General features: G+C 41.6%; 3 protein-coding genes across 7 annotated transcripts in view; 1 reads left to right on the forward strand and 2 right to left on the reverse strand.

Annotated features, from left to right (window-relative positions):
- ITGA2 (integrin subunit alpha 2) overlaps positions 1-12,786 on the forward strand; it is a 67,547-nt gene extending 54,761 nt beyond the window's left edge. Inside the window, exons 24-30 of the mRNA XM_062019593.1 lie at positions 102-204; positions 1,098-1,208; positions 1,731-1,835; positions 2,238-2,351; positions 4,592-4,681; positions 7,936-8,052; positions 8,674-12,786. Of these exons, the coding sequence (XP_061875577.1) occupies positions 102-204; positions 1,098-1,208; positions 1,731-1,835; positions 2,238-2,351; positions 4,592-4,681; positions 7,936-8,052; positions 8,674-8,763 (730 nt within the window). The 3' untranslated portion in view covers positions 8,764-12,786. The remainder of the gene's footprint in view (positions 1-101; positions 205-1,097; positions 1,209-1,730; positions 1,836-2,237; positions 2,352-4,591; positions 4,682-7,935; positions 8,053-8,673) is intronic.
- A 1,633-nt stretch (positions 12,787-14,419) lies between these two features.
- LOC104551692 (molybdopterin synthase catalytic subunit) lies at positions 14,420-24,778 on the reverse strand. 4 transcript variants are annotated; one of them, XM_062019597.1, is made up of 5 exons: positions 24,702-24,778; positions 20,967-21,102; positions 19,940-20,093; positions 18,419-18,542; positions 14,420-16,289 (listed from the first exon to the last, which is right to left on the reverse strand). In XM_062019597.1, exons 2-5 carry the CDS (start codon positions 21,085-21,087, stop codon positions 16,221-16,223), a joined length of 468 nt encoding a protein of 155 aa, XP_061875581.1. In that variant the 5' UTR covers positions 21,088-21,102; positions 24,702-24,778; the 3' UTR covers positions 14,420-16,220. The 4 variants fall into 4 exon arrangements, with proteins under 4 accessions (XP_061875581.1, XP_061875579.1, XP_061875580.1 ...); XM_062019595.1 differs by lacking the exon at positions 24,702-24,778 and adding an exon at positions 22,481-24,690; XM_062019596.1 differs by lacking the exon at positions 24,702-24,778 and adding an exon at positions 21,920-22,008.
- On the reverse strand, positions 21,055-25,299 carry LOC104564031 (molybdopterin synthase sulfur carrier subunit-like). Of its 2 annotated transcripts, none has more exons than XM_062019600.1 (4): positions 25,221-25,299; positions 24,702-24,823; positions 22,163-22,309; positions 21,055-21,102 (listed from the first exon to the last, which is right to left on the reverse strand). In XM_062019600.1, exons 1-3 carry the CDS (start codon positions 25,230-25,232, stop codon positions 22,183-22,185), a joined length of 261 nt encoding a protein of 86 aa, XP_061875584.1. In that variant the 5' UTR covers positions 25,233-25,299; the 3' UTR covers positions 21,055-21,102; positions 22,163-22,182. The 2 variants fall into 2 exon arrangements, with proteins under 2 accessions (XP_061875584.1, XP_061875583.1); XM_062019599.1 differs by lacking the exon at positions 21,055-21,102 and adding an exon at positions 21,976-22,060.
- Between the last annotated feature and the right edge of the window lie 2,075 nt (positions 25,300-27,374).

The following is a 27,374-nucleotide window of genomic DNA, read 5'->3' on the forward strand; positions in this document are numbered from 1 at the left end:
CTCTGACTGCACCTCTGACCTGTTTCACAACTGCACATCCAGTAACATGTTTTCAAAGCAACTGCCAGATTGAAATGTATTGTTTTATGGTCGTTAACTAGGCTTGCCAACATCAACTTTTATGAAGTATACTCTGGTCTTAACATTCCTTCCACTGTGAATAATTTTGAAGATATTGGCCCCACGTTCAACTTCTCAGTTAAGGTTAGTAAACGTTCCTAGTTATGGTTCAAGAAGCTGCCTTATATCCTTGTGTAGCCTGGTTCCAAAACATAGTTTAAAAAAACATTCCAGAGTTCACTGTCTGGTTTTGATGCTTTTGAATCAGTAAAGTAAAAAAAAAAAAGAATTGCAAATAGTTGGGGGATAAATGCGTACAGTCTTTATATGAGGTTAAGGATGAAATTTTAACTTACTGCATAGGTGGAATGGGGGAGTGTAGTGGGTCTGGGACGGTACTGCAGGAGCTGCTGTGGAAAATCACTACCGTCCCAGACCCACTACAGGGAGGGATTGGTCCTGCACTGTTTACATATTTAGAAGAAAGTTAATGCTTAACTTAGACTGTTTTTTTCACATAACATATTTGTCTTCTGTTGACTTGGTAAAGAAAAACAAGTCTTTGCAGGCTTGGACTTTGAAATTTGAAGTTTGGCGAGGATTAAGTGCTCAAACCAGATGCACAGATTAGCCAGATCACAGCATTTATTACATAACTCAGAAAAGCCTAGATCCAGATATGCAACGTGGAAGAAATTTAGATTATGTTCCATTTACATTCCTATAACTGCTATTCTAAAGGACTAAAAAACAGTCCTATTAGCTGTGGCAGAATATTTACTTTTCAAAACATATTTCATGCAGTTAATATCTTTGCTAAGGAAACAGTGGCTTGAAACTATACAGTACACCTTCTGCTTTACTATTGGCATAATAGAGTTGCTATCCTACTAAGTGTCTTAGTACAAAAACACACTGATGCAGAAGGAGTCCAGTTCTCTCATTGATGATTTGTGTTGTTCTTATTATATCAAGGAATTTATGCATATGTAAGTATAGCTGTCTGAATTAATTGTGAGTTGTTATTTGCTTCACAGGTAACAACAGGAAGTATTCCAGTAAAGATGGCATCTGTAACCATCTATCTTCCAGAACGGACCAGCAAAGATAACCCACTGATGTACGTCATTTCAGTGACCACAGATGAGGTGAAGAACTATAGAAACTGCTGTGTTTTGGGGCTCAATCAGTACTTTATGGTACTGATGGCACATCAATTATTTTCTGTGGCTGAGATTCAGAGAATCTATACCCTTTCCCCTTGTCCCTTCCTCATAAAGGGAAGGAGGAGGAGGGCCACAGTGTCAGTAGTATACTAATACTTGGCAGATGTAAATTATCTTTTTGGTCCACAGCTGACTTTTCATGTGACTTGAACTCTTCAGTGAGGTCCTTCTCTAAGGTCCTGGAAAGGGTATAGTAAAAATGGAATTTTTAGGTTGCAGTAAGCCCTTGAGGTCAATCAGTAGGGAAAAACATAACCATAAGAGCTGTTTTATTCTGATCAAAACTACACACAGTCTTTTAGATTCTGGAAGTATCCAGTGTCAGGTAATTCACAATGTACGTCATTTCACAACCACCATTTCATCCCAGAATTATGTATTATTATGATGACTGTAAACTCCTGAGTGTGATGTCATTCAGTTTCATTCCACCATCTTTCCTAGGCTAGAGGTGTTACTTGTCAAGCTCAGATAAATGCACTGCAAATAGGAAAAAGACCTTATTCTGCATCTTTCACAAAGGAGAACTTCAGAGTTTCCAAAGAGCTGGTGAGTAAGATTAACCTGCTTTAGTGTGGAGGGGCTGGACTAAGTGATCTCTAGAGGTCCCTTCCAACTCCTACCATTCTGTGAGTAAGTTGAGGACTGCAGTATCACAGGACAGGAGCACAGAGGTGATCCGTGTCAGCCCACTGCTGCATCTGTGGGGACAGCTGTGGTAGGGGTGGCATTCCTCAGTCACAGTGCAGGAGTGCAGCCTATGGATGTTCTCAAGTGTACTACTTTTGCCTTAGATAGAAGTAAAGGTGCATGTTTTTCTCAGCCTGCAGATGCTTAATTTATGTGCATAGAATGGCAAAAGGCAAGGGCAAAAAATCTACATGTTGAAAGAACATTTGTTAAAGTATTCTTAATGCATACTGTTTCCTCTCCTTGCTGCTTTCCATAAAGAACTGTAAGAATGTGAAGTGCAGTACCATCACATGCAAACTAGACGACGTTATGCTGAAGGGAGAGTACTTTGTGAATGTGTCTACCAGAATCTGGAATGGAACCTTTGCTGCTGTGAGTATCAGCTGCATCTTCAGGAAGGATCTAATACTCACATATTTTTTAACTCCTGATATTTTTCAAAGTGTAGTTGAAGAGACCTTCCAGTCTAGAAGAACCTTCCTTTACTTTGTGTTTTTCAAGACTGAAAACTAGAATTTACAAGTAAAGTCAGTAGTGAAGCTACATAATGGAGCTGATAACCCTCAGTCCACCACAAAACTTAATAAAATGCTGTACTAATGCAGCCTTCACAGCTGAAAAAAACCCATCTTCTGCATCTGTTAATTCATTCAAGGGGAGCTACAGTTTCCACAAAACTCAACATAGGATAGTAAAGTACAGTGTTGTTATAGCCTGGAAAATAATGTTACATTTAGCCTTTGAACATCATAGCCTACCTAGTGATTCTTTTAAGTCACATTAAAATATCAAATTCCTGTTAGTTCTGCCAGTGGTATTTGTTGAGAAGGTATGGAAATTTTTTTATTTTAACCTTTTTTTTTAGAGTTGGTATCAAGGAAACAGCCCTTGATTAAAGACCTACAGGATGGTTAAAAATACCCATCAATAATATATTGAATTTTCACATTGTAAATCAGCATATGTCCTCCAGGATATAACTCGCCACAAATTACCAGACTTTTGAAATAAGACCATGTTTGCTTATTAGCTAGGCAACTAACAAAACTATCTTGAGTCCCGGGTTTGCCTAGACCATCAGGAACATGATGCAGTCTCCTTAGTTTGTCTGGCAAGTCTTATGGCAGGTATTGATATTTCACAGCAGGACTGTTTCAGCTTCAGCGTTCAGCTCTTAAAAGGAAAAGGTCAGGCTGATAACGTAATACTTATGCGAGTGTGTGAGAGTAGCCATTGGTCTGTCCTCAAAATCTGTATTTTTCAAAACAGCTGAGTCAAGACTACTTATTAGTGCTCTCAGGTACACAGAAGTTGGACACCTAAATAAAAGGCTGCTACCCTCACAAGAAAGTGAGTGGAAATAATTACTATTGGGTGATGGGAAGGAAAGGTTGCATGTCAAAGTTTTAATCTCATCTCCTGTTTTGGTATTTTATACTTGTCAGTGTTCAGTGCAAATAATCTTTCATGCACCCAATAATGCACATAATCAGACATTTTATTTAGTGGCAATCAGTCATTGTCCAAGAAGAGCTTGCTGGTACCTGCTGAGAAAAGCAAGTAAAGTGTCTAGGAATTAACAAGGTGCTTTCAGCAGTGCTCAGGTAGGTTTCTAAACATGCAGGAGCACAGAACAGACCATTTGGGCAGATTGCCACAGCACGGATGTGCGATAACAGCACAGGGACAATCAGTTTGGGGAGCATTGTCTGCTGCAGGCCCGTGTCTGCTCACGTTCCCTGTGGCAATCCCACCTTTACCTGGCCCTGACACAGAGAAATGTCTGAGTTGGCAAACTTGCAGACCAGGCATTGTGTTTGGTATGGTTGGCAAATGCTCCTGTGCTTCCACTAGCCAAATGGTACTGCAGGACAGGAGGGATGGTGAGGTGTCTGTGCACTGGGAGAATAGCAGAGGTGAGCTGGCAGTGTCTGCACAGCCATACTTATCTCTTCACACATGCACAGGGAGGGCCAAGTGAGGTCTGTCACAAGATCTCTTTTCAAATGGGAATTGGCTTCAGACTTTTGTCATCATCTTTGTTTAAGCTGAGAGAGTAATGTCAATTTGAGCAGTGGAGAAGAACAGATGGTTAACAGGAAAAAATAAATGGGGAAAACCAGAAGCATCGGATGGGGCCGGGAAGGGGAGGGGAAGGAAAGAAAATCCAGTTTCCATTTCTTTCAAAGGCCAGAAATATATCCCCATCTTTTGTTGCTGAGCTATTTCTCCTTTTCTCACTGTTGCATTTTCTCCCATCTCTTCCTTGCCAGCAGTAGTGACAGATTTGAAATAACTATAAAAATAGATACCTAATGGACTCCTCCTGTTTCACTTGAACTACATGTTAAAAAGCGCAACAGTTAACCATGTTCATTGCTAATAAAGTAAGAATAGAAAAATTAACTCTGGATCACTAATACATTATTACTTTTCTAGACATGTTAGCTTGGGACAAATAAAAAGGTCATTTAAATTTTCTAAATCCTGTGGGGTTGTTTTTTCTAGTTCTGAAATCTTCATTTCAAAGCAAGACAATTATTTTAGGATGTCTACATTTAATCAATTTACCCCATAGCACTTTACATTTTGTTGTAATCTTGTCTTTTCAGTCAACTTTCCAGGCATTACAGCTCTCTGCAGAGGCAAAGATCAATACACATAACCCTGAGTTATTTATAATTGGAGAGAATACCCTAACTGTAAGTGACAGATAAGTATAGTTTTTCAACTTCTCTATCTTTTACTGTATTAAAGTGATAAATATTTAACTTCCAGTGTCCCTTAGGAGAAAACAGCAAATTACAAACTCTGATGTTTGATTTTGTTAAACTAACTTACCCTTTCGGCTATATACAACCCCCCTTAAGTTAGTAAAATGTTTTCATTTTAGCCAAATGCTATATAAACCAGACTTAGTTAAAATCTCTATGTATCAAATGAGTTGTAGAACTATAAGCAAAACTCATTTAGAAACTTGAGAAATTCATTTAGCTTCCTGATCATGGGAAGATCAAAATTTTGACTTTCTACAACAGAGTTCATTGTTGTAGATAAATGGGCTCTGGGAATTCTTTTCATAAATCTGATTTATAGTCTTCTTTAAATGTATTCAATTTGATGTTTGTAGACAGATATTTGGCACAGGTCTGCAGCAAATATACTTAATCTTATTTGTAAAAGAATGTGGAGTAGTATTTGCATTTGGAGTGGCTGTCGTATGGATGGTATACGCACAGCTAATCTCAAGAAAAGTCTCCAAGCAACCACTTTATGTTTGTATATAGCAGATGGAAACCTTGGGAGAAGGATTCTACGCTAATAAAGTGGTTATTTGGAGACTTGTCTTGAGAGTAGCACTACAGTGCTGTTGTAATGAAAAGACACCTTATTCTCTTGGCCTGTCTAGACAGAAATGCTCTTCCGTTTGTAATATTAAATTTACATGTATTTTTTACAGGATTTACCAGCCTGATTTGTCCATAAAAATAACCAAGGCTATATGTCTGAGAATATGTAGCATAGCCCACTCACTCACAGGCAAGGGAAAATTTAGTTAAACATGTACAAAGGCAGTTTTTGATTGATCTGTCCCAATGTGGAAATAAGGCCATAATTCGGTACCATTTACTGACCTATTTTCTTATGGATCACACCATTTCTTGTGAAGAACTTCTAAATAGACCCTCTGTTGCCTGAAGAAGCAAAGAGAATATAAGTGCAGTTCTGGAAATAATGCCGTGTTCTTGCAGAAAAATTACATTCCTGCATTTGTACTGAGTGGCATGGTATTAATTATGCTAGGAAATGAAACTCATTAATACACAGTGTAAACAGTCAAAAAGAAAAAAAGTCAGACTTTTTAGGGAGCTCAAACCATTTATTACTAGGTATTTTCCTCAGTTGGAGGATGATACTGCCAAAATTTTATTACCAGCAGTTCTACTGGTATAACCAATATGAATATTTCAAACTGTCATTATTAAAATGACAAGTCAGTTGACAAGTAAAAGGTAATTCCTAACATAGTCATTGAAACTTCTGCAGCTGGGACTTTTACAGCTCTGAGACAGTGGCTGATCATACCCTGAAAATTATCAATAGGGCCCCCAAGTAACACAGATATTTTTGGTGCATATTACAGCCGGATCCTAACTTGACAGTCTCTTTCCCTCCCAGAAGCATTGGAAAACGTGGCAGCTGCTGGAGATATACTCTTTCTAGGGCAGACAGTTTATTTTGACATCAGCCAGTCTCTGTCCTTCACATTTCCTTGGAAACAGGACAGTGCAAAAAGCAACCTGAGTTTATTTCATTACTCACCCAGGTATTTTAGATGGTAGGATTAATCCAACTTAAAACCCATGTTAGTTATTCACATCAGAGTTAACCTTTCTATAAACAGTAATTTGTAGAAAGACTAGGTGTTTCTAAGATGCAATGCATCCCATCTTAAAGACAACCCTGAAAATTAATAAGGTGAACTAGGCCCTAAGAGCCTATCATTATCCTTTGGAAGCCAAGGAGATAACAGCACTAGATGAGGTGAATTTCAGCTGTGGTGTCTTACTGACCATGATTTGACTTCAAGAAAGATACTTGTTCTTAGGCATTGATTTACCACTCCAGCAGTGCCACTTCACTGCTAACCTAGTGGAGAAAGCATTACTAGGCAAACTGCACGTATATGTGGGACTGGCTCTTTAGTTTGAATGAGCTGGGTTGCTATGTAGCCAAATGAATTATCATTGCCTTGTGATGCTGTGTGGGGAAGCTGCCTAGGTATCTTTGCATAAAAGCTTTCAGCTTTTTTACAAGTTGGAAAGGACTGCCAGCTGGAGGGCAGAATATTAACCTGCTATGATCATCATTATGGCCATTCAGTTAGAAAATACACAAAGCCATCCTGCTTCAGTGAAATGAATACACATAGCCACACCTAGCACAATATTAGAGACTTCCATCAGAAATTACTTAAATCACTGAAATGTCAGTCAAGTGCAAGTTTCCCAGAAAGTTTAAGATTAAATTACAGCAGAGAAATGCACTGAGCAAGCAACCCTGAGAAAGTAAACCAATATGACTTCTTTTGCCATGTTTCAGGAAGGAAAAAACCTTCATGCTAAATGCACTTTGTTCCAAGATTAAATCTAATGATTTGACAGTTCATAAATATTACAGCAGCATCTCCCTGAGCAACTATGTTATACATAACTATCTAGTTGGCCATATCCAATACAGCTTGATAGGTTATCACCTGAAAACTAACTTCCAGACACCATATGCTGTTCTGGGAGCTCTCTCATATTGCTTGCAGTTCAGGAAGCACAGGTGTTGACCCATACATCTTAACAGACAATTCATGCAGTTGACTCAGGACAGCACTGATTAACAGGAGAAGATCTAATAGGTTGTTAGTAGTTTCCCAGAAGGCAGGAACAGCAGGTAAAAGAGACAGAGGCCCCTGCCCAGCAGGAGGGGAGAAATTCCAACAGACAGCAGTGAGTGAGTGTATGATGGTGTCTGGCCTCCATGATCACCGTTGCCTCCCACAGCTGCTCACCACAGATGTCAGGCTCTGACAACACTTGGTTTAAAACAGTTCTTCTCCAGTTGATGCAGCAGAAGTATGTCTGTGCGCCACGGGAATAACTCTGAAAGGCCTGCTGTTCATCAAGAGGCAAAAGTAGCAGGAAGAGATTGCTTTTCTGCTTGTTACATATGGCCAAGAATGATGAGAAACCCTAATCTTTAACTGGCACTACTGTGTGCTGTGGTGGTGCTCCATGTACCTGTGGACACCAGTGAAAGGGCTGTAATTGCCTGGTGTATTACAGTTGTTGATCCTGGAATGTGTGCAGTCCAGCTACTCTTGGTTAGTGAAGTTTTTTGTTTGCAAATCCTACTTTATATGCAGTTAACATTAACCCCTAACACATGATCTCTCTGTTTTCAGATCCCTGTTACAATAATGAAGCCAGATGAGAAAGCTGAGATACCAGTTGGTGTTGTGATTGGCAGTATATTGGCTGGACTCCTCCTGCTGTTAATATTGGTGGCTGTTTTATGGAAAGTAAGTAGGTGTTTATATTCTTAAAACAAAAAGCAGAAAGAAGCACATTTGGCCTATTTTCTTTGGAATCTTCAAAATTCTGAAATGGGTCTCCATAGAAACTGTTAATGTGAAGATGAGTTCAAAACAGGGGCTGTGGCACTTATTATTTTCCTTTTGATACTGCCTGCCTCCTTCCATGACTCCTCAGATGGGCTCTGAACTCATACGATATTCCCAGTGGGCAAGGCTTGGGATTAGATGTTAGGAGGGAAAGGACATGAACAGACCTAAAGAGAAAAAATTAAAAGAATACAGCAGGCAGGGCAAGGGCAAAAGGTCATTTACAAGGGATACGTAGATTAAGGGACAAGAAAAGTCTTTCTGTGTGCCAGGCCATTGGTGCTTGGCAGGCCATGGCAGCATGGAGATGCCCATACCTTGGCTACTGGCTACTCAGAACTGCTGTTTTAGCTCTTAGTTGCTCCCAGCAAGAGTCAGGCCCAGCTCCAGGAGCTGTCAAATGGAACACCGTATGTGCATTCATGTGTGCCTTTCTACCATCACACTGTTTATCTTAGCTAAGAAACACAACTATCAATGACTCACTGCGATGTGCTGTTATTTTAATACTTCTCATAGCTCGGCTTCTTCAAGAGACAGTACGAGAAAATGACACAGGATATAGAAGATGTTGATGAAATTACAGAATTCACAAAGGACAAAGACTGAAGACGATGGGTTATGCAGATAGAGGAGATCTGAGCCACCAACAATAGTTGTGATCCAGTCAGTTCTTCAGCTGGAGTGCCTTAAAGCCTAGTAACATTTAAACCTTTTTAATGGAAGTGTCTTGTTATTAATGAAATTATTTTACAGATTCTACTCTGAGAGTAACTGCAGGACAGTTTGTTTTTTCCAAAATTGATTTATAGTACCTTTTATTGTAAATTTTTGCCTTTCAAACAAATTTAGCCCTTAGAACTGGCAGGTCCGGAGTTTACAGTAAGATATTGTGCCAGCAACACTTCTCCTGATCCACTGCAGAGTGAAACAGAGCAATTTTCTTCAGATTATTGTGGAACAGCATCAGTTCATAATTCATTTGACAAATACCATATGTGTAAAGGACATTTTCTATTAAGTTGATGGTGAATGTGTGATGGGTGAATACTGCTTCCAGACTGAAAGAAAATTCATCTTTTTCATTGACTAGCTCTATCCTTATTGTTTTAGAGAAATAATTTGCACCAGCAAACCTTTGTCCCAACTAATCTATAAAAGTGGAAACTACAGATGAAGATACCTGTCTAGGTGGCACGGGACAAATGGATGGACAAAGTGTTCCAAAAAGTCACCATATTCCTTGCACTAATGTCACAACTAAATTACTTAAGATTATTGTTTGGGGGAATTATTGCCAAATGGTATGTATAACTCCTTTCTGCATACTTTCTCTCCCAGAAGAAAATTACAAATTTTTCCATAATCACTGACAGCACGTTCTCTGCAATGCTGTGTTTGGATTTCAGATTTCATCTTGAGAAGCAAGGTAACCGTTACACTGGGCTTTATGCTCACAGTCCCTCTGATATCACTTTGGCTTTTGATGTAACACAGAGAAGACAGTCAAGATTTTGCCTTCTGTATTTTGCAAGTCTAGTGCATGAAGTCAACTAAAGGGGATGATGACTGAGGAAGTACGCACATTAGGACAGGGGATAGTGAAGAGCTAAGCTCTTTAAATTGTTTACTGCACTTACTTCTTTAGTATCTCGGTGCCTTCCAGGAGACCAAAGTTCCATATGACCTCCTTACCTGTCAGGTTTTATTTGGTCCCACATGTTCATGTCTTGATGAAGTTATGTTTTATACAGTAAAGTACTGTAGTGCTCTGGAGGGAGCTCTGAGCACACCGCTTGAGTGACTTTGTGTTGAGTTACACACCTCAAGCTTGTCACATGCCATTATACTTCTTGGTTTTAGTGACAGCTCAGTCTTAAAAAGGGCCCATGCTGTAAGACTGGTAACAGTCAGGGAATTGGCCTTTTGGCTGCCTTTATCATAGCTGGCAGTTATGCTTATCATCGATTGAGAGATGTGTGTGTTGTCCTTATGTAAGATACTATGCCAGTGAGATTGTTTCCAACTTGAAGAGATTTACTTGTGGAGTAAAACATTTAAATGTGCCTGATTCAGAACCCAAAGTCACGTTTTCTTTCCCCTAAAGCCAGACTGTCATTATGTTTAGACACCTCTCAGAATATTTTCCGAGAGACGCTCAAAAAAGTAGGCTTAAGCACATTTGAAAGTTTTACTCAGTCTTTTTTAATCAGTAATCAGTTAGGAGCCATCTCTTTTGGCAAATAACAACTTCATTTGCAGTGACAGCTGGATTGTGCTCAGTGTAGTTTCCTATGTGTTCCGGATTTATTTTTTATCTATGAAATGTTATGGTTTAGGGTGGGATGTTTTTTTTAACATTCTGAAAAACAATCCAGATTCTGATCTCAATTGTCAAACAAGATTGTTGCCATCAGCTGAGTTTGTGACTGAAACAATTATTTTGAAAGTGAAAAAAAAAAAAAGTAGCAATTGCATAAAGCTAAAGAATGAGCTCCTCACTTGTAATTATAAACCCTGAGGGCAAATGCTCTGAAATTAAAGATAAAAATTTGTCTGCCTCAATTGTTGTATAAACTTGTGGGGAAGAAAACAAAACCCTACAGCTGTATGTGTGAGAAGCTCCTACATAACCAGGGTCACGCCCTCCAGGCCAGGGAGTGGAATTACACAGCACAGCAGATGGCAGCATCTTCCATTTCTGGTGCTGCTTGCAAGAGAAATTCAGGTATGCAGCCAGATTTCTTTCTTCCACCTTCAGTGGGAGGCACAGGTCAATAAAACTTCTTTGGGGATTTAACAGTTTATGCAGTCAGATAGCAGTGATTCAATTCACTGGTCTTCATGAGTTTTATTTGACTTAGACAACAGGATTGTTCCTCCAGCCTGGACATAATACTTATTCCCAAATTAAAGGGAAGGCATAGCAATGGGTAAGGTATTTGTTTCCTAACCACTTCAAGTTAACCAGTTCATCTTTCTTTTACAATTAAATAGCTAGTTCAGTTTTTGTAATGGTTGAGTCTATTGCACTTTTAAGTTGGCACAGCCGCAAATAATGCTGGTATTATGATGTATATTTTGTATTATGCGCAGAAGGGTAAGGGGTTTTTGTTGTACTTTTTTAAAACAGCACGTTACAGGTGAAATAATGTTCTGAAATGCTGAGCTTCAGCATGTGCTCTGTTTGTACCTGCACCAAGGAAAGTCAGGTATACCTTCAGATTCAAGGTATATCTGGTTCTGGTTTTGAAATGTAGCTGCTGACTTTCTGAAGTACTAGAATAAAGTCCAAAATCAGAGTCAGTTTCATATGAGCCTGTGTATAGATTTGGGATGTACAAGAGAGTTAGTAATCCCACCAACTTCTGAAAGCTACCATGTAAGCTCTATGGGAGCAGGGACTGTATCACTGTGGTGCCTACCAAAGGGCTTAAGAGCATTACCACAATAAAAACAACAATAGTGCTGAATACAGTCTCATTTATGGTTAAACAGCACCGTAAACAGAAGAAATGCTACTGAAAAGGCACTTCATAAAATGAAGCCAAATGTCTTTTTTCCAGTAGTGCACAGTGAAACCCTAAGGAGATGACTCTGCTAGGTAAACTGCACTTGAATTGTTGTAGGTTATGGTTGTAACACTCCCAGTAAGCTTGTTGTAGTGTTAGTCAGTTCATATTAGTGCTAAGTATCTATATTGTTAACAGCTCTAGTTGAATAGTTGGTCTTAAAACCTTACCATGGCCAGGCCTTCCTATGAACATGGGGATGTTATCACTGACATCTAAAATCACCCTGCAGCCTCATATCCTGCACTTCATACTACATACAGAATTGGTCAGTACTAGCATATCCCAACGCCAGCTCTGGCTACTTCCCACCATATACTAGAAAAGATGAAATGCAATGTGTCAGCAGAAGCCTGGTGGAAAAGAGGGAGGAACTTGGCTGTGTCTAGGAAGACAAAAAGACACTGGCTACTTTCATGGAACTTTTTTTATTTTTCCACTTTGAACTCCTCCGCTCTTTTAACAATGGTACATAAACATTCAGGCTACTAACTTCAACATAATCCTGTAATACAGAACCAGATGACCCTAACCTTAAGGCTCAAAAACCCATCTGTCACCAGGTCTCAGGGTTCTACAGAACTGAAAGCCACATTCCTTGCATACTGACTTGGGTTTATTACCTTTTGTATCCAAAACTGATGTACAACAAAAGCTTGTAAATTAAAGACAAGAGAAAATGAAGATATGAAAATGCATCTCAAAATCCACAGTTAGTTGCCTCCACTTCTTAAGGTAATAAGAAGTACACAATTACATAATGTAATAAAGTGTACATAATTTTCATGTTGACTCCTGTTTCTTAAGTCAACTTTTCTGCCCTCATTTATGACCAGTTATTCATATGCTATCACAGGCTTTGATGTGCTAGCAGTGTATTTGCCTCTTTAAGAGCTGAATTTTTAAAACAGAACTGCTATAAAAAAAATCAGAATGCCAATTTCTCTAGCACTTAAAAAAAAAACACCCATGATTTAATCAAGAAACGGGATGATTCATCAACCTATTCTTCACTGTCTTTCTTTAGATACCTCAAAATCGTGGTTTGAGAGCTTTTTGGGGGGGGGGGCAAGGGGTTAGCATTGTCTGCTCTCACAGACAACTTTGTTAATAGTTCACTTTAGCAGGTTTTTTTCTTTTAATGTTTTTGATGGGGCAAATGAATGCACTAGTATACACTACAGATTCATTGAACAGCTATGGGAAAAGTGAGTTAAGAAAAAAGCCAGAAGTCGAGTTTAAAGTTAAGCAATCTTAAGACTTCCATTCCCAAGTGCCACGGTGGTACTTTCGTGAGTGAGCGCCAAAGTGAGCGCTTGTTTATTTCCCAGCACAGCAAGCACCTGGGCTGGCTGGGAGCTGCTCCTCCAGCACAGCTGTCTCTCGGCTGCCACCTCCTGGGTAGGCTCCTTATAACACAGTCCCATCCCCGCCACATTTATTTCGTGACAATTTTCATAGTATGCATCAGGCTGAGCTTCTCTTGAGAATGCAGCAGAAGAAACGATCAAAATCAGGAAACTCTTAAAATTAAGTGGTGCTGGTATATGAACATTTTGTCAGGCAAAGGCCTGGATCGACGTATTTGAGTTTTGCCAGCCAAGACTGATACGTCTTTTCAGAAGGACAAGTTCTTGCTCTGAAGACACACGCTTCCCTTCCACAAACATCCCTAATCTCACAGATCTCTATGGGAACGATACAATGACCCTCTGGTCTGTAATGTCTGTTCCTGGGAACCTCTGTCAGCACCTGGACTTACCTCCACTGCAGCAGAAGGGTTATGGAGGGGTGGGATTACCCTGCCCTATAACCAGGACACAGAAACAGCTGGAGTTGTCCCAGAAAGCCAGGACTGCACTGCATACTGATCTGCAGCAGCTTACCATCCCACTCACCGGCCTCTCCAGAACACAAGGTAGTCAGGACATGTGCAGCCCTGACGTCCTTCCCCAACATGCAGTCAGACACAGCTGGGGCTCGTCCCCTGGCCTGGAAATTTGGAAGCACTTCTGCGTCTCTCCAGACGTAGCCTTAGGCTACTCTTAGAAAAGAGTAATCTGCTCCCTTACACTAAGACTGCCCCAGCAGAGAGTGCAGCCCCACAGAGGGAGACAGAACACTGATCTCAGAGCATGGACTCAAATTTCAGTGAGATACATTTTACCTCTCATTTTGCACACCATCCCTCCTACGGGCATTTCCATTTCGCTTTTCGATGCCAGCTGAAGAACCCGAAGTTACACAAGACTGATACATCATTGTTCCAGAACAAAGCAGTACTTGCCTCATGCAAAGCTAGGGACACAAAATGACATTTCATTGTTTTGACCATGGCAGTGTACACACATTGTAACACTCAGCTGTGACTCAGTACGTCTCTTCCATTCATTGTTCCTGGTCACTGTGGGGAAGTACACAATTATTCTTTCTCTTCTTTTCTGCACCCTCCATTCCAGCTGCGTTGGAGAAGGTGCAGTTAAGGTCACCTTGGAGAAACCTTCCAGGAGACTACAGCAGTAGAGAGGCAGTAGTGGAACACGGGAATTGCTATTGATCATAGGGCTCCAAGTACAATTTAACTGTTCTAAAGACCACTGTTTTTATGTATTTGAACATAGCACCAGTATGCAAGCACTGCACAGGTTTTACTTCATTCATAAACCATCCACTACAAGACAAAGCTAGCCATTTATTTTTGTGAAATGAATACACCTATTAGTTGCATGGTAACAGCAATCATGAACACAGAAAAATGAACACAAAAAATGGGAAAGTTTGTGTCTTTCTTTTCTGAAAACAAAAATCATTACTTGACCGAGGAAGTGATCTGTACTTGGGATTCTGTACAACTCCTGGTAAAAATGACATTCAAGTAGCAGAGGGCTTCTCTTCAGCCCCCAAAGCAAAGGAAAATTCAACTTTGAACTTGCTCAACTCTGCCTAGATAATAGGGCCCACATGGTATGGAGGCTGTATATGTGTAAGCACGCAAAGAGCAGCTGCTGTCCTGCAGAGGAAAGACTCATTTCCATTGAGGAAAGTGCATCAGCAAGTTACCAAGCACAGTTTAACCATGTTTCTGCCTGAGGTTGTGTGTTTCACTGGCGTTTAACTTGATCCAGATACAGTTATTACCACTAAGTATTATAATAACTGATTGAGATCACTGGGGGAAAAAGACATTTTTCTTGGTTTATTTTGTGCAGCTAGCAGCACTTTGTAGGCTTTTACTGCAGACACAAGGAAATGGAGGGATAAGCTGAGACTTAAGTGTTGCATGATGTAATGACGCATGAACTTGAGCAAGTAATATTATATTTCTTTTCCTCTTTTCCCTTCCTTTATATCTGTCTTGTCTACATATCTGTCTTGACTAGATAAAGCTGCCTCTCAGCATTCATAAGAGTGCCATACACGATGAGACTTTGAGCTTCTACAATCTAAACACTATGATGGCACTGTACGATAACAGAAATGTTGATCTTACTCTGATGAGCAGTCCATTTTTTTCCGGTGGAATCACAGGTATGCTATGTCAATCATTTTCTCTTCTAACTAGGTTTCAAAGAACAACAGAAAAACTGTATTAAAATCATAAATGAGAATATACAAACTGCAAGAAGCTCAAGAGACTCACTTTCCTTTGATAAAATAATCCACTTCAATGACTTTGAATCCTAACATATCTGAAGTCAAACTACTAAAACTAATTAAAGTTACAGTTGTCTATATGTAATAATAGCTGGCTTCCCAACCCCTGCAGCACCATACAATTATACAGATAGAAAAGTTACTTCAAAATTAATCATGTTTAGACATCATTAAGTAGTTACAGGTTTGCATGTTACTGCTAATCCAAGTGTGTTGCTGGTGATTCATATCTAACTTTTAATCAACATCTGTCTATATTGTTTTAATGCAATGGATTTTGCGTTGCACTAATAAAAAAAAGTACTCTGCACAGTAAAAATGTTTCTGTAAGACAGAGCTACTAGAATGTAACCGCTACTAAAAAGTTGGTAACTGGGTTATAGTTTATATTGTATTCTCTCTCTGTGCCAAAATGTTTTATCTACTTCAAGTAGCTTTCATGTTACAAGAATGTCAAAATAGCATAAAGTCTGAAAAGAGATTCTACAGTCACACAAAGTTAAACTGTTCAGGGCTTTTGTTCTGTTGTGCCCTCCTATGCAGACGGTGAACAGAGACTACCATGTTAAAGGTATTAATGCAGTATGTATCACAGAGGACCTTGCAACAAATTATTTTAGGGAGGATTGTTTTAAAAAGTAACTGTGCATTTTAACGCAGAGGTCATGTCAAGAACACTTAAAATTATTACCTTAATTTCATTCATTCCTAATTAAATGACACAGGTTGAAATGTCTATTACAAATGCATAAAATCATATAGGTTTTCTGTGAAAAGAACTTGTAGCTAAACCAGTGTGCTCATCAGGAACAGTAACACTTTATTTTTAAAAGAGTACAGTTATTTTTTTGAATTTGCCCAAAAACATTCCTTGTTTTCTTTCCAAGAATATTCATCCTCATAAATCTCCTGCAAATATAAACAAAGAATGGGAAATATTGTAGGAGTCTGCTACAAACAGTTACAAGCCAGGCCACACAACTCAACAGTCATCCTGCTATTATTCAGTGGTCACAACAGGACTACACAGCACTTGGCTGGCAAACAGAAAAGAGGGCAGCACCCTTAGAACATATTGACTTACATGGGGGCAGATGCTGAACCTTGGGCTGAGCCCCATCAAATTCAGAAGGGCCCATCTAAAGTAAACTCAATTCAAGAAAGAGATGTAGAAGAAATGATCTAAAAGCTGTAGAGTAGACAGTACTTAGGCCAGAAACACTGCCCTTTTTACATGTTGAGATGTTAATCTACATTAAAGTATTTGAGTAATTACAAAATGTCACTATTAAAGTAAAAATGCCAACAACACCCAAAATGCACTAAGTATTTGTCATGGTTTAGCAAGGAGCAGCTTTTGCTTGGTAACAGGGGGAGGGGGTTGCAGTGAAGACCCAGTAAAAAGTTCTTGGACTCTCCCCGGCTCCTGAGTTCAGACCCACCTCTGGCCTGGCTGGGCCAGTCTGGTGCCTCTGCCATCACTATATAGGGACAGGAATCTGAAGTGTTTGGGAGGAGGTGTAAGAGTGGTACAAGATGGAGGCAACCACATGGACCCCAGAGTCAGAAAAGGAGGAAGGAAGACCAGAGACCTCTCTGCAAGCCGTGGTGAGAATGCAGGCTGTACCCCTGCAACCCATGCAGGGCCATGGCAGGACTGAGAGCCACCAGCAGCTCCGTGTGAGTGCACCCAGATGGGCGAGACTGTGTGAGGACGTGGCCATGGCACAGGCCGTGCTGGAGAGCCTGCGCGCCGCAGAGCAGACCCACACAAAAGGCAAAGCAGAGCTGCAGCCTTTGGGATGAACACACGTCAAACAGCTCGTGCAGGGCTGCCGTGTGTGTGAGGTACCCCGCAGAGGTGCAGGGAGGACTGCTGTGAAGCCCACCTGTCCTGAGGAGAGACAAACAGCAGAAGCTATTAGGAATAGACTGACTGAAACCCCCATTCCCTGCCACCCTGAGCCATTCAGGGCGGGAGGAGATAAAGACACCGGGATCAGGACTCTGAGCCCGGGAAGAGGGGAAGGGTGGGGAAAAGATGGTCTTAAAGAGCTGGTTGCATTCATCATTGTACCACTCTGTGTTGTTCTATGTTGGTTATGTTTTGGGGTTTTATGGTTATGTTTTAGTTGGTGTTGCATTAAATGACTTTCTGTTTTCTTCCTGAAGCCAAGTAGCCTGGTCTGTTTTGTCCTGGACCTTAAGCAGCAATTAAGCTCTCCCTGCCCTTTGTCAATCCTCAGGTCTTTGGTACTTGAGGCTAATTGTGCTCTTTTGTTCCCTGATGGACCTAAACCACAACAGTATTACATCTTCAGGACAGACTGGACTACTCAGCAGCAGTCCTAAGTAGCAAATTCAGCAGAGGTCTGGGCCTAATTATTCTCTGAGACCACAGAACTCCAGTCTCCTGAAAGAGGTATCAGAAAAGTGGAGTAACACGGACAACGTTACTGTTACCACATACCAAGTTCTGCCTGGAGAGAAGGCAGAGGTAATGCTCAGGACTTGCATGTAACCCTGTGGTTATGCAATGAGGCTCTTTCTAGACTCAGGCCAGTCTCTCCACACATTGTTGTGTGCCCATAGTAGCTTTGGGACCTCTACTCAAGCCTTCATTGTTTGCTGTTGCTTAACACGTTGTGCCTTCTCAAGGCCAAGGGGATGAGAGGAAAACAGAAAAACAAAAAATGCAACTTTTACTTGCAAAATGCAATGCTGTCCAAAGCAAAGCTGACTCAGTTATTCCACAAGCCTGTGCAGAGCTGAGTTTTGCCACTCAAAAGAGGAGAGCTCAGCTTCCATTTGACCCTAGGATGATGTTAAAAGGAAGAACAGCTGGATGGTACAGGCAAAGGAGGGCCTCCCAGATGCCCTATCTGCCACAGGTGGACTTGGCTGCATTAGAGGAAATTCACTGGTGCTAGACTTTGGAATCCTGTCAGGAGCAACTGCCACTCAGAATGCTTCAACTGCTTCCCTTAACAGCAGCAGCCTTTACCCCAAACATAAAGCAAATTTGTCACCAAACATACCTTTTTCCATATTGGGACGGATGCTTTTAAGCTATTGATGCAGTACATTACAGCTTCAAGAGATTCTGCTCTGTGTGGAGAGGAGACTGCAATAATTACACTTGCTTCAGTTATTGGAACCACGCTATGGAGAGAAGAGCAACAACAGCAGCTTTAGCTCATGCTTAACATCAAGAGCACCCAAAAGTGGCTATGTCACGTCAGTATTCTGGCCACACGCTCTCTTGACTCATTCATACTGAACAAGTGTCAAGCCACGTCCAAAAGATTATACACTTTTTAAAAGAAAGAAAACCACAAACAAAAATCAGTACCAGATGTGAGAACTTCACGCTGTAGAATAAATAAACCCGTAAGCCATAGGCTTTTTTTTTTTTTTTTAAATAAAGTCTATGGAATTAAGGCTTGCAACAATGCATAGGAAACTCACTGGAAGCTGGCTTAATAATGAACAATAAGTTAGGAACAGCCAGTTCTTATCTGAAAACCTAAACTATCATCTCTGTTTGCACAAGAACTTGTGAAAGAAGAAATCAACCACTACAAACTATGCAGATTTTGCAATGAAACTTAAAATTTCTGACAAATTCTGACTTCAAATTATGAAGATTTTCATGTTTGGTGCATTGTTTTCCAACTTAACAGATGTAGAACAAGGTTCTGTTCTGCTCCCCACAAGGGTAGAATTCCCAAAAGCTGCCCCCCAGATTTCACTCTCTTAAGACTCTGGAGGACAGTTCAAAGGAAAAACTGAAGTGTAAATGTTATGAGGTGCCCTCAAGAGAAGTACTCAAGTCTCTGTTGACTACAGAGGAAACGTAAGGAATACATCCCTCAGATCTAGTACTGCTCTTTGCAATCACCTCTAAAGTTCCTTCTGCTGAGAGAAAAGGAAACAAGCATTTGCAACAGACTCTGCAAATCCTGCTCATTTCACCAGGAAATCTGATGAACCACGATGGTTCAAGAGTATGTCAGACACCAGTATTCCATGTTCTGAACCCAAGAGAAAACACTTATCCAGGACTCATGGTACAACACAAGGTTCTCTGGCAAGCGTTGGCTGGCAATTACCGTGCCTCTCCCTCCCCAGAGTCTAAGCTTTCAGGTTCCCTATGGCATAATTTAATTTAAATCTCACAAGAAGAACATTCTGCAGCACCTCAACGAAAGAGAGAAGAAAAAAGAAAGTGCTGACAATTTCATGTCTTTTAAAAAAAGACAAATCAAATCAACAGCCTGCCCTTCCTTGGAATGAAATCTCAGCTCCTCCCCAGGTTCAAACCATGACACCAGCAACAAAGATCCTTCAGGCTAAGTGTGAACTCTAGCAAATGGTATCAATACACATCTTTTAAAAGGTGATTCCTGAAACTTAGCTCTGCAGCAAGAGCTTGATCCTGCAGCCAGCTATGCTGCATTAAAAGACTCCTGCACATCCTGCAACTATGTAAGCACAACCATGCACCAGATAAGGATTAATATTCCATTTGCAGGAGGATGGGGTCTGGCCATACATACCCAAGTCTATGGTGCACTGCAATATGCTTGACTGATGGCCATTTCTGTCTAACATCTCTGCAGATTTTCTTTATTTCAGTCTCTGCCATTGAAGTATATGCTTCATATTCTAAGTGAATCACATTTTTTCCTTCAAAATTATTTCTTGTAGTACCTAAACAGAAATTATTTATCAACCAAAAGCACTGAGTAAATAAATATATACTTAATTTATATATTACATTATGTATTAATTATGTAATAATATATATTATACAAATGCTGAATAAAACCCAAGATCTCCTGCTACAGTCAACATCAGCACTGTGCAAATATAAACAAGCTTCCCAAATCATAGCTGCCTGAAGAGATTCTCAGAACAAGATAAATATTTAATACACAAGAAAATTTAGTTTACACATTATACAATTCTGCAGTCTGTAGTGCCCAAGGTTGGGATAGCTTCTGTGCTAACTGCTAAGGTGCTATTGTTGTATTTGCCCATGCAATGTTCAAGTGCTCTGTACTCAGGAGCCCAGCAGCACTAAGGTCTGAGTACAAAAGGGTTTCAAGATTAGTATCATGTACCTTAAGCAACAAGATAGAGCTATCAGCCTTGACTCTCACCAGCCCATGGGTAAAACAGTTCTTAACTTTCAACCAAGACCTGAGTTGCAGGAGCTTTCACACAGGTGTGAACCTGTGGTTTGCGCAGCCACAATACCCTACTCCCCACCTGGAACAAGTGGTGTGCAAGGATATGGGAGGACAACTCCCAAGCAACCCTGTGCTCCAGAGCTGCTTTTCTCTTCAGCCTCTAGGATGCCACACCAGCAGGGCAGCTGCTCACCACTTTGTCCCAGTGCAACTGCTGCTTAAAAGCTGACAGTCTTGTTCTAAACAATTCAGAAAATATTATCTAAACATCCTGGGTTCAGTCCAGAATTTATTTATTTGAGAAGCACAAGTTTGGGTGGTGGACAATCTAGGTTCCTTTTATTAAGCTACTAATGCACAAAGAGATGCAGCTTATAAACACTAAACTCACCAATGAACAGAGACACTGCCCCACAGTATGGTGAAATTACCAGCTCTGAGACTTCATCTACAGAGAGCTTTTCAGACTTAAGCTTGATAAAGTCTTTTGGCACATCTTCGCTTCCATCCATAGTTCAATAGCAAAGCTGAAACCAAACAGATTCTGTTGTTTATGGATATGAGAGCATTGACTAACTGCTTTTTATCCATTGCTGATGCTCCAATTTACACAGAAAAAACATGCACCATCTACTTCCACACCCCCAGAGACCAATCTCTGCAGCAAATTCACCTCTCAGCAGATTTGCTGAAAGAACATTAACCGCAAGTGTCACGCAATGACCTGTTTCTTAATGTAATACAGGTTCCTTCCCAGTAGGAAAGCTTGGTCCAGTACGATGAAAACAGAACTAGGCTGCAGCCCCGATTTAACAGTACAATCCATCAGCATGGACCACTGTACCAACAAACCTGTGGTAAAACTGTCAGCCCCTCCTCCTTATCATATCCTGAAATCAGTTTAAAACAGAGATTTTTGAGAAACAGATTACAATTCTAATCTTGAAGTTTATTATCTCTGAAGGACAATTGAGACCTCATGCTACTGCTCTGTTTCAGTGATAGGGGAGCCACTTTTAATATCTCCAGGCAGAAACCAGTCATCAGTTTCAATGGAACACGCTGCAGTAAATACAGACTGGCACACAAAAGCATGCAAAAAAGGGAAGCTATTCTAAGCACACCTATTCCTTAGACAGCAACAAACAAAAGTTTTTCTTAAGCAGCAGTCAATTATTTTTCAACATCTTGTTTTCTGTTAAAAAGTGTCAAGAGGTTTTTTATTATTATCTTGACAGGCTGAGTATCTATTGGCAGACAGAAACAACTATGAAAGAATAGCAAGACCTAAAACTGAAATTCAAAGACATGCCTAATCTCTCTGGTGATTTTTTTTCTATTTACTGTGTAAGTGTAATCATCTACTGATGCATCAGCATATATCTTGTGGTCAGCACAACAGTTGTCTCCAGCAGGAAATGCAAGTTATGCTTTCTCAAAAGAGTACTGGGGTGGAGGGAGGGAACTGCAATCACATCTCTGGACCTAAACAAAGAAAAAGTGGTTTTGCAACATTACACAGAATCCATGAGGTATTTTAGAAGAGGATGACATTCCACGGGAAACTAAAGAAGAACTGATACCTACCTAACAGAACCTGGGCAGATTCAGCCTCCACTAATTGGTGGGATAACGGCAACTTCATCCCCAGGCTGCAGGACCAAGACCTGATCTCCAAGAAGCACGTACTCCTGCCGCACAGCAAAAACCACTTGATCTTGAATGACAGCAAGTCTGAGGGGGATTGGCATGAGCACAAATAGGTTTCTAAATGTATTTGCATTTAACCATGAAATTTCATTAAACAACAATCCAGTGCCCAGTTAAGGGCAGCCGATGTAAATACCACTGAGACTTACACAACTCTGCTCCTAATATACTTACAAAAATACAGCAAATACCCACCTTGTACTCTTGAACTTTCTGGTGGTGGCTGAGGAGAAATTAACTCAGAATTCTTTTCAAAAGTCAGCAACTTTATTTGTCATAGGCCTTTATCAGAACAAACCAATGCATACCAGACCCATTTCATCAGCTTCTAACACAGAAGTAGGTAACTCAAGAGGCAGCAACCATCCAATTTGAGATCAGAAGGAACTGTTCACCTGATTCAGTATCACTGGACTGGAGCAGTTTTCCGTCACGGCAAGCAGCACTGTGGGACACTGTTTGTGAGATCCCATGAAGATTCAGTGGTCAATGAGCTGCTGTGGTTGAGTAACCTCAAAGTTTATGAGGCTTTGGATCTTTCATACTTACAGGTTTGAAATTTGCTACTGACAGAGTGGCAACACAGCCAAGAGAGCAGACATGGTGCATTTTCTGATCTATTTTTTTATATTACATCTGTGAGATGTTGCTGTGAGAGTCCACAGCCCTGGATACCATGAGGCAGGGAGCTGCCTTCATAGCTAACTGCATTCACACAGCGAGCATCAGGGTAACACCAGTAAGGCACCAGAAAAAGAATGCCAACACTTTAGAAGGCACATGTGTGATAAGTGTTATTGTTTGAGACTACAAAATGTGGCATAGACAGCTGTGCAGTATTGCCTAGAAACAAGCAGGAACACCAAAAGGCAAGAAGTAGAAATTATCTTATTTCCTACTAGCCAGATAGACAAAAAGTAGGCAAGGCACACTGAGCAAAACACAGTAGCACTGACTCAGAGGGCAGACGGAGGGAGGAACATGTATCACAGTAAAGGAAGCCACTGAGGAACTGAACACAACTGTGAAACTGAAGTGCCCGCTAGTAGGATGGCATCTAATTAATGTCACTTGCAAGTTAATTCATTGGGGAAAATGGGTGGAACAGAAGAGCATTGTCAAGTACACTCAAGCTGCAGTTTGAATATCCATTAGCTATGTGAATAGAAGTCTGTGGTCAATGCCCTACAATTATGTTGAGCTTCTCCAGAAAAGCTTTGGAGCAGAAGCATTTTCCAAGAAGGCCACTTTGAAATCACTGCACATACAAAATGTGCTGCCCCAGGTCATCATTCATAAAAGGACAAAGTTAATAAACTATGACAAACCAAACAAAGGTGATTCTGCTGCTTGTGATACCAAGTATTAGGCTGCAAAATAAAATACACTTGTTCACTACTGACTCCTTTCCCAAAACATACTTTGTCTCAATCCACTGTGAGGAAGATACCAGCCTAACATATGGTTAGAGCTTCTCATTAGGAAACAGATGCCGTTGCTAAATAGTTAAATGTTTTTCACAGCCTTTGAGGGTAGATCTAGCAAAGAAGGGTGGTTGCCTAAAGGAACACCTTGGCATCTAAGTTGAAAATTATGGAAATTCCAGTGCCTTCAGCATTAAATTCTGAGGATCTCAATTTTTGTTATACTTTACTTTTTTCCTCACCCTCCTCCTCCAAAATTGTTTCACCTTTGTCTATCCGACTCAACAGGACTTAGCAGCCTCCCCCAGCTTTAACCAGCAGGGAGACTTCTGCCGACACTCCCAAAGAGCACCAGCACTGTAGTGGTCCTTATAGCACACACCTAACACTCTCTCAGGACCAGGCTCCATATGAAACACAACCAACTGTGGTTTTGTGGGTTTTTGCAAAGCAAAGGAGGCTGAAAGTGGCTGTGCTTATTTCCTATGTAAAGGCTCAGTATCTGGAAGCCTGTAGCAGTGCTTCAGTTCCCTTCCTGACCTGCCTTCCATAATTTCAGACCAATGGCTAAGAGTACAGTTAAAATCTAGTGATCAAAAACACTTTCACGTCATCACAGATTTCCTATTTGTTGTCCTAGACATGCATGATCTTTCCTTGAGATATCTCACTTCCGCAGGTTAATAGTGTGGCTCGGTTTTCGTATATGGCCAACTTACTGCACCAGAGTCCACCTGGGACCATGGGCCACATGTCTTAAAGTACCCCTTGGGCTCAACTTTAGTGTACTTATTGGACACTGGCTTTCCTTTTGTAAACATAAAGGCCAAAACACAAAATACTTGCTGCAAGTTAAGAGAACAAGGTAATGTCACTGCTTTGACAGTATCAAGGTCCTGAAAAGCCTTCCAGCTCAGGTGAAAATGCTGAATTTGTATTCACCAAGAAACCCCCTGCCACGCTAAACTCTGTGCGGTAACTGCCCCGAATACCTTGGGTGAACCTTGACGATCTCTTCCCAGAGCTGCAGAGCAGTGATCTGCCGCGGCACCGTGAGAGTCTCGCTGCGCAGCCCGGCCAGCTCTGCGCTCCTGGCGAAGTACAGCACCGACACCTGCGCTGGAAGCAGACGCCAGTCAGGGACCCGGGGCCTACTGAAAGAAACCGCGCTGCTGCACGTCAGTTTCTCCGAAAACACTGAACGGCCAACCGCAACCTGACCAGCGCCAGCAGGAGCTTTCCCTGGCGTGTTTTGGGGGAGGGTTGTTTTTAAATACCAACAAGCTCCGTCGAGTTCCTCCTGCACCTGCACCGACTGTCAGAAGGCGAGCAAGGAAATGGAGCGTGGGGGGAGGGTAGGGGAGGCGGGGGAATGCGTCCCACTCCCGCCGCCTAAGGCTGGCCGCCTGGTTCCTCCGAGTAGAGGGGCCGGGTGAGCCTCGCCGCCCCCCTCAGCACCCGACACCTCTCCAGCTTGAGCCGGCTATCTCCGCAAGGCCGCCGGCACGTACCTGGCAGCGCATTGAACCGCCGGCTCCGGCGAGCCGCCCTCCGCCGCGGCCTCACGCTGGCGCCTGCGCCCGGGCGGGAAGCCTCGGGCCCGGACCGCCCCCGCGGCCTGGCCTGGCTGCGCGGCGTGGCGCGGCGCCGCTCTGCAGTCGTTAGGTTCCGGTCGCTGGCCCTATCCCCGCACGGCAGGTGGGAGGTGGGCCTCGGAGGGTGGTGGGGGAGCAGGGAAGGAAAGGACAGGGTTTTGCACCCTAGACACAGGCTGTAATTTTGGAGACGGCACCTTAAAAGCTGCGTTTTCACATAGGCTGAGTCTTCACAATGCATGGGGATTGCAAATGTTTGCAGCCATGACACAAACGCTGCCTGTCTGTACGATACACCATTGCATGCCATAATCACAGGGCCTTCACATAATGTGTGAAAACCAAAGATCTGTCAACGTGCAAGTACAGGATTTCTGGGACAGGGTCTACTCCAGAGATCAGCACAGTGTCTGCCTCGTGTGGGCTGCTGTACACCATCAGAAATTGCCTGCGTGGGATAATGCGTAGCACTGGTGAGGAAGGGAAGGTGGCACAGGGCACGTGGCAGCTGCTGCAGAGAGACCCGTGCTAACTTTCTTGAGGGCACAACTCTGCCTTGAAACTGTGCTTCTGGGTGACCACAGTTATTTCTGTACAGTTTGCCTGGTAATGTGTGTCACCTCAACAGTAAAGGAGGAGCTCCTAATGTCAGGTGAACCAGGGGAAACTCTGCTGACATTATCAGTAACATGGAGTTTATGCTTCGAAATTGGGATTTAGCCAGGTGGTCATGTGGCAGACATTCATCCTAGCTGGATACAATGCTTTCAGAAAACAGACAAATAGATATCCTCAAATAAAGAACAACTATCCAGTCCTTTTAAAAAACGGTTGAGGAAGGAAACGGATGTAGTAATTCTTGCCTCTGAGGTACAAAGACAATGAAAAAGTGGCCAGCAGGTTGAAGGAGGTGATGCTCTCCCACTGGTCTGCTCTTGTGAGACCTCATTTTCAAGACTGTGTTCAGCTCTGGAGCCCCTGGCATAAGAAAGACATAGACCTGTTGGCCTGAGTCCAGAGGAGGGCCACAAAGATCATCAGAGGGGTGGAGCGCCTCTCCTGCAAGGACAGGCTTAGAGAGTTGGGGCTGTTCAGCTTGGAGAAGGCTTTGAGGAGACCATAAAGCACCTTCCAGTACCTAAAGGGGGCCTATAAGAAAGCTGGAGAGGAACTTGTTTTACAAGAACAGGTAGTGATAGGACTATGGATAATGTGTTCAAACTGAAAGAGAGTAGATTTAGATCAGATGCAAGGAAGAAGTTCTTCGCTGTGAGGCTAGTGAGGGACTGAAACGTGTTGCCCAGAGAAGCTGTGGATGCCACATGCTTGGAAGTGTTCAAGGGCAGAATCTGTGGCTAGAAAGCACAGGAACAGAGTAGGATTTGTGTTTCTGGTAATCTACTAACTATGTTCTAGAACAGATAAAAAGAGATTAAAGAGTTCTTAAAAGCAGGAATTAAGCTGTGGTGTAATATGAGTGTCTTAAACAAAACTCTCCCTAAATACCTCTTCATTCTGGAGGGTTTTTCTTCCAGGAACAGTAGCCTCAGCAAGAGTTGCTATTGCTGCACTGCATCGTTTGCAACAGTGAGGTTTTTCTCTTATATGATTGTCTTGTTTTCTGGTTGTTCTGGAAATACAGATACCTTCATAAGACGAAATGAGAGATGTTTCTAAAGCTGGAGGGGAGATAAGTTAGCTCCATAGAGAGTAGGATTTCAAAACTCTCTTATCTATGATTTCTATAGGCTGGCTCCACATGAATTTTCCCTTAAAATATTTTCTGATTTGGGTCCTTTCAGGAACTGTTTCCTTTTTGTAGCTTTTGGTTTGGAGTATAATCGTGAGTAGATGCGATGTGTAACATCTAGTTTTGCTGTTTACTGGGTCTAATATTTTGAATTAAACCTTGGCCTAAGCCATGGGGCTAACTTGTGTGTATGCATCCTCCCATACCAGTATGTGTGTTAGTGTCTCAGAATGTATTTCTTTTGGACAGCTCTAATTTTAAAAGCTGTGATGAAGCCCTCCAAAGCTGATATTTCCTATTTTACTTTCCAAGCTTTCTTT

This window comes from Colius striatus, chromosome Z (assembly GCF_028858725.1).
Source record: "Colius striatus isolate bColStr4 chromosome Z, bColStr4.1.hap1, whole genome shotgun sequence".
Lineage (NCBI taxonomy): Eukaryota > Metazoa > Chordata > Aves > Coliiformes > Coliidae > Colius > Colius striatus.

Coding starts and splice junctions, on each gene's coding strand:
- LOC104551692 (XM_062019597.1), bottom strand. CDS start 21,087: ATGGATGGAAGCGAAGATGTGCCAAAAGACTTTATCAAGCTTAAGTCT. Junction 20,094..20,966: donor GGCAGTGTCTCTGTTCATTG/GTGAGTTTAGTG, acceptor ATTTCTGTTTAG/GTACTACAAGAAATAATTTT. Junction 16,290..18,418: donor CCGTCCCAATATGGAAAAAG/GTATGTTTGGTG, acceptor TTATATTTGCAG/GAGATTTATGAGGATGAATA.
- LOC104564031 (XM_062019600.1), bottom strand. Junction 22,310..24,701: donor ATCGTCAAGGTTCACCCAAG/GTATTCGGGGCA, acceptor AATCCCCCTCAG/ACTTGCTGTCATTCAAGATC.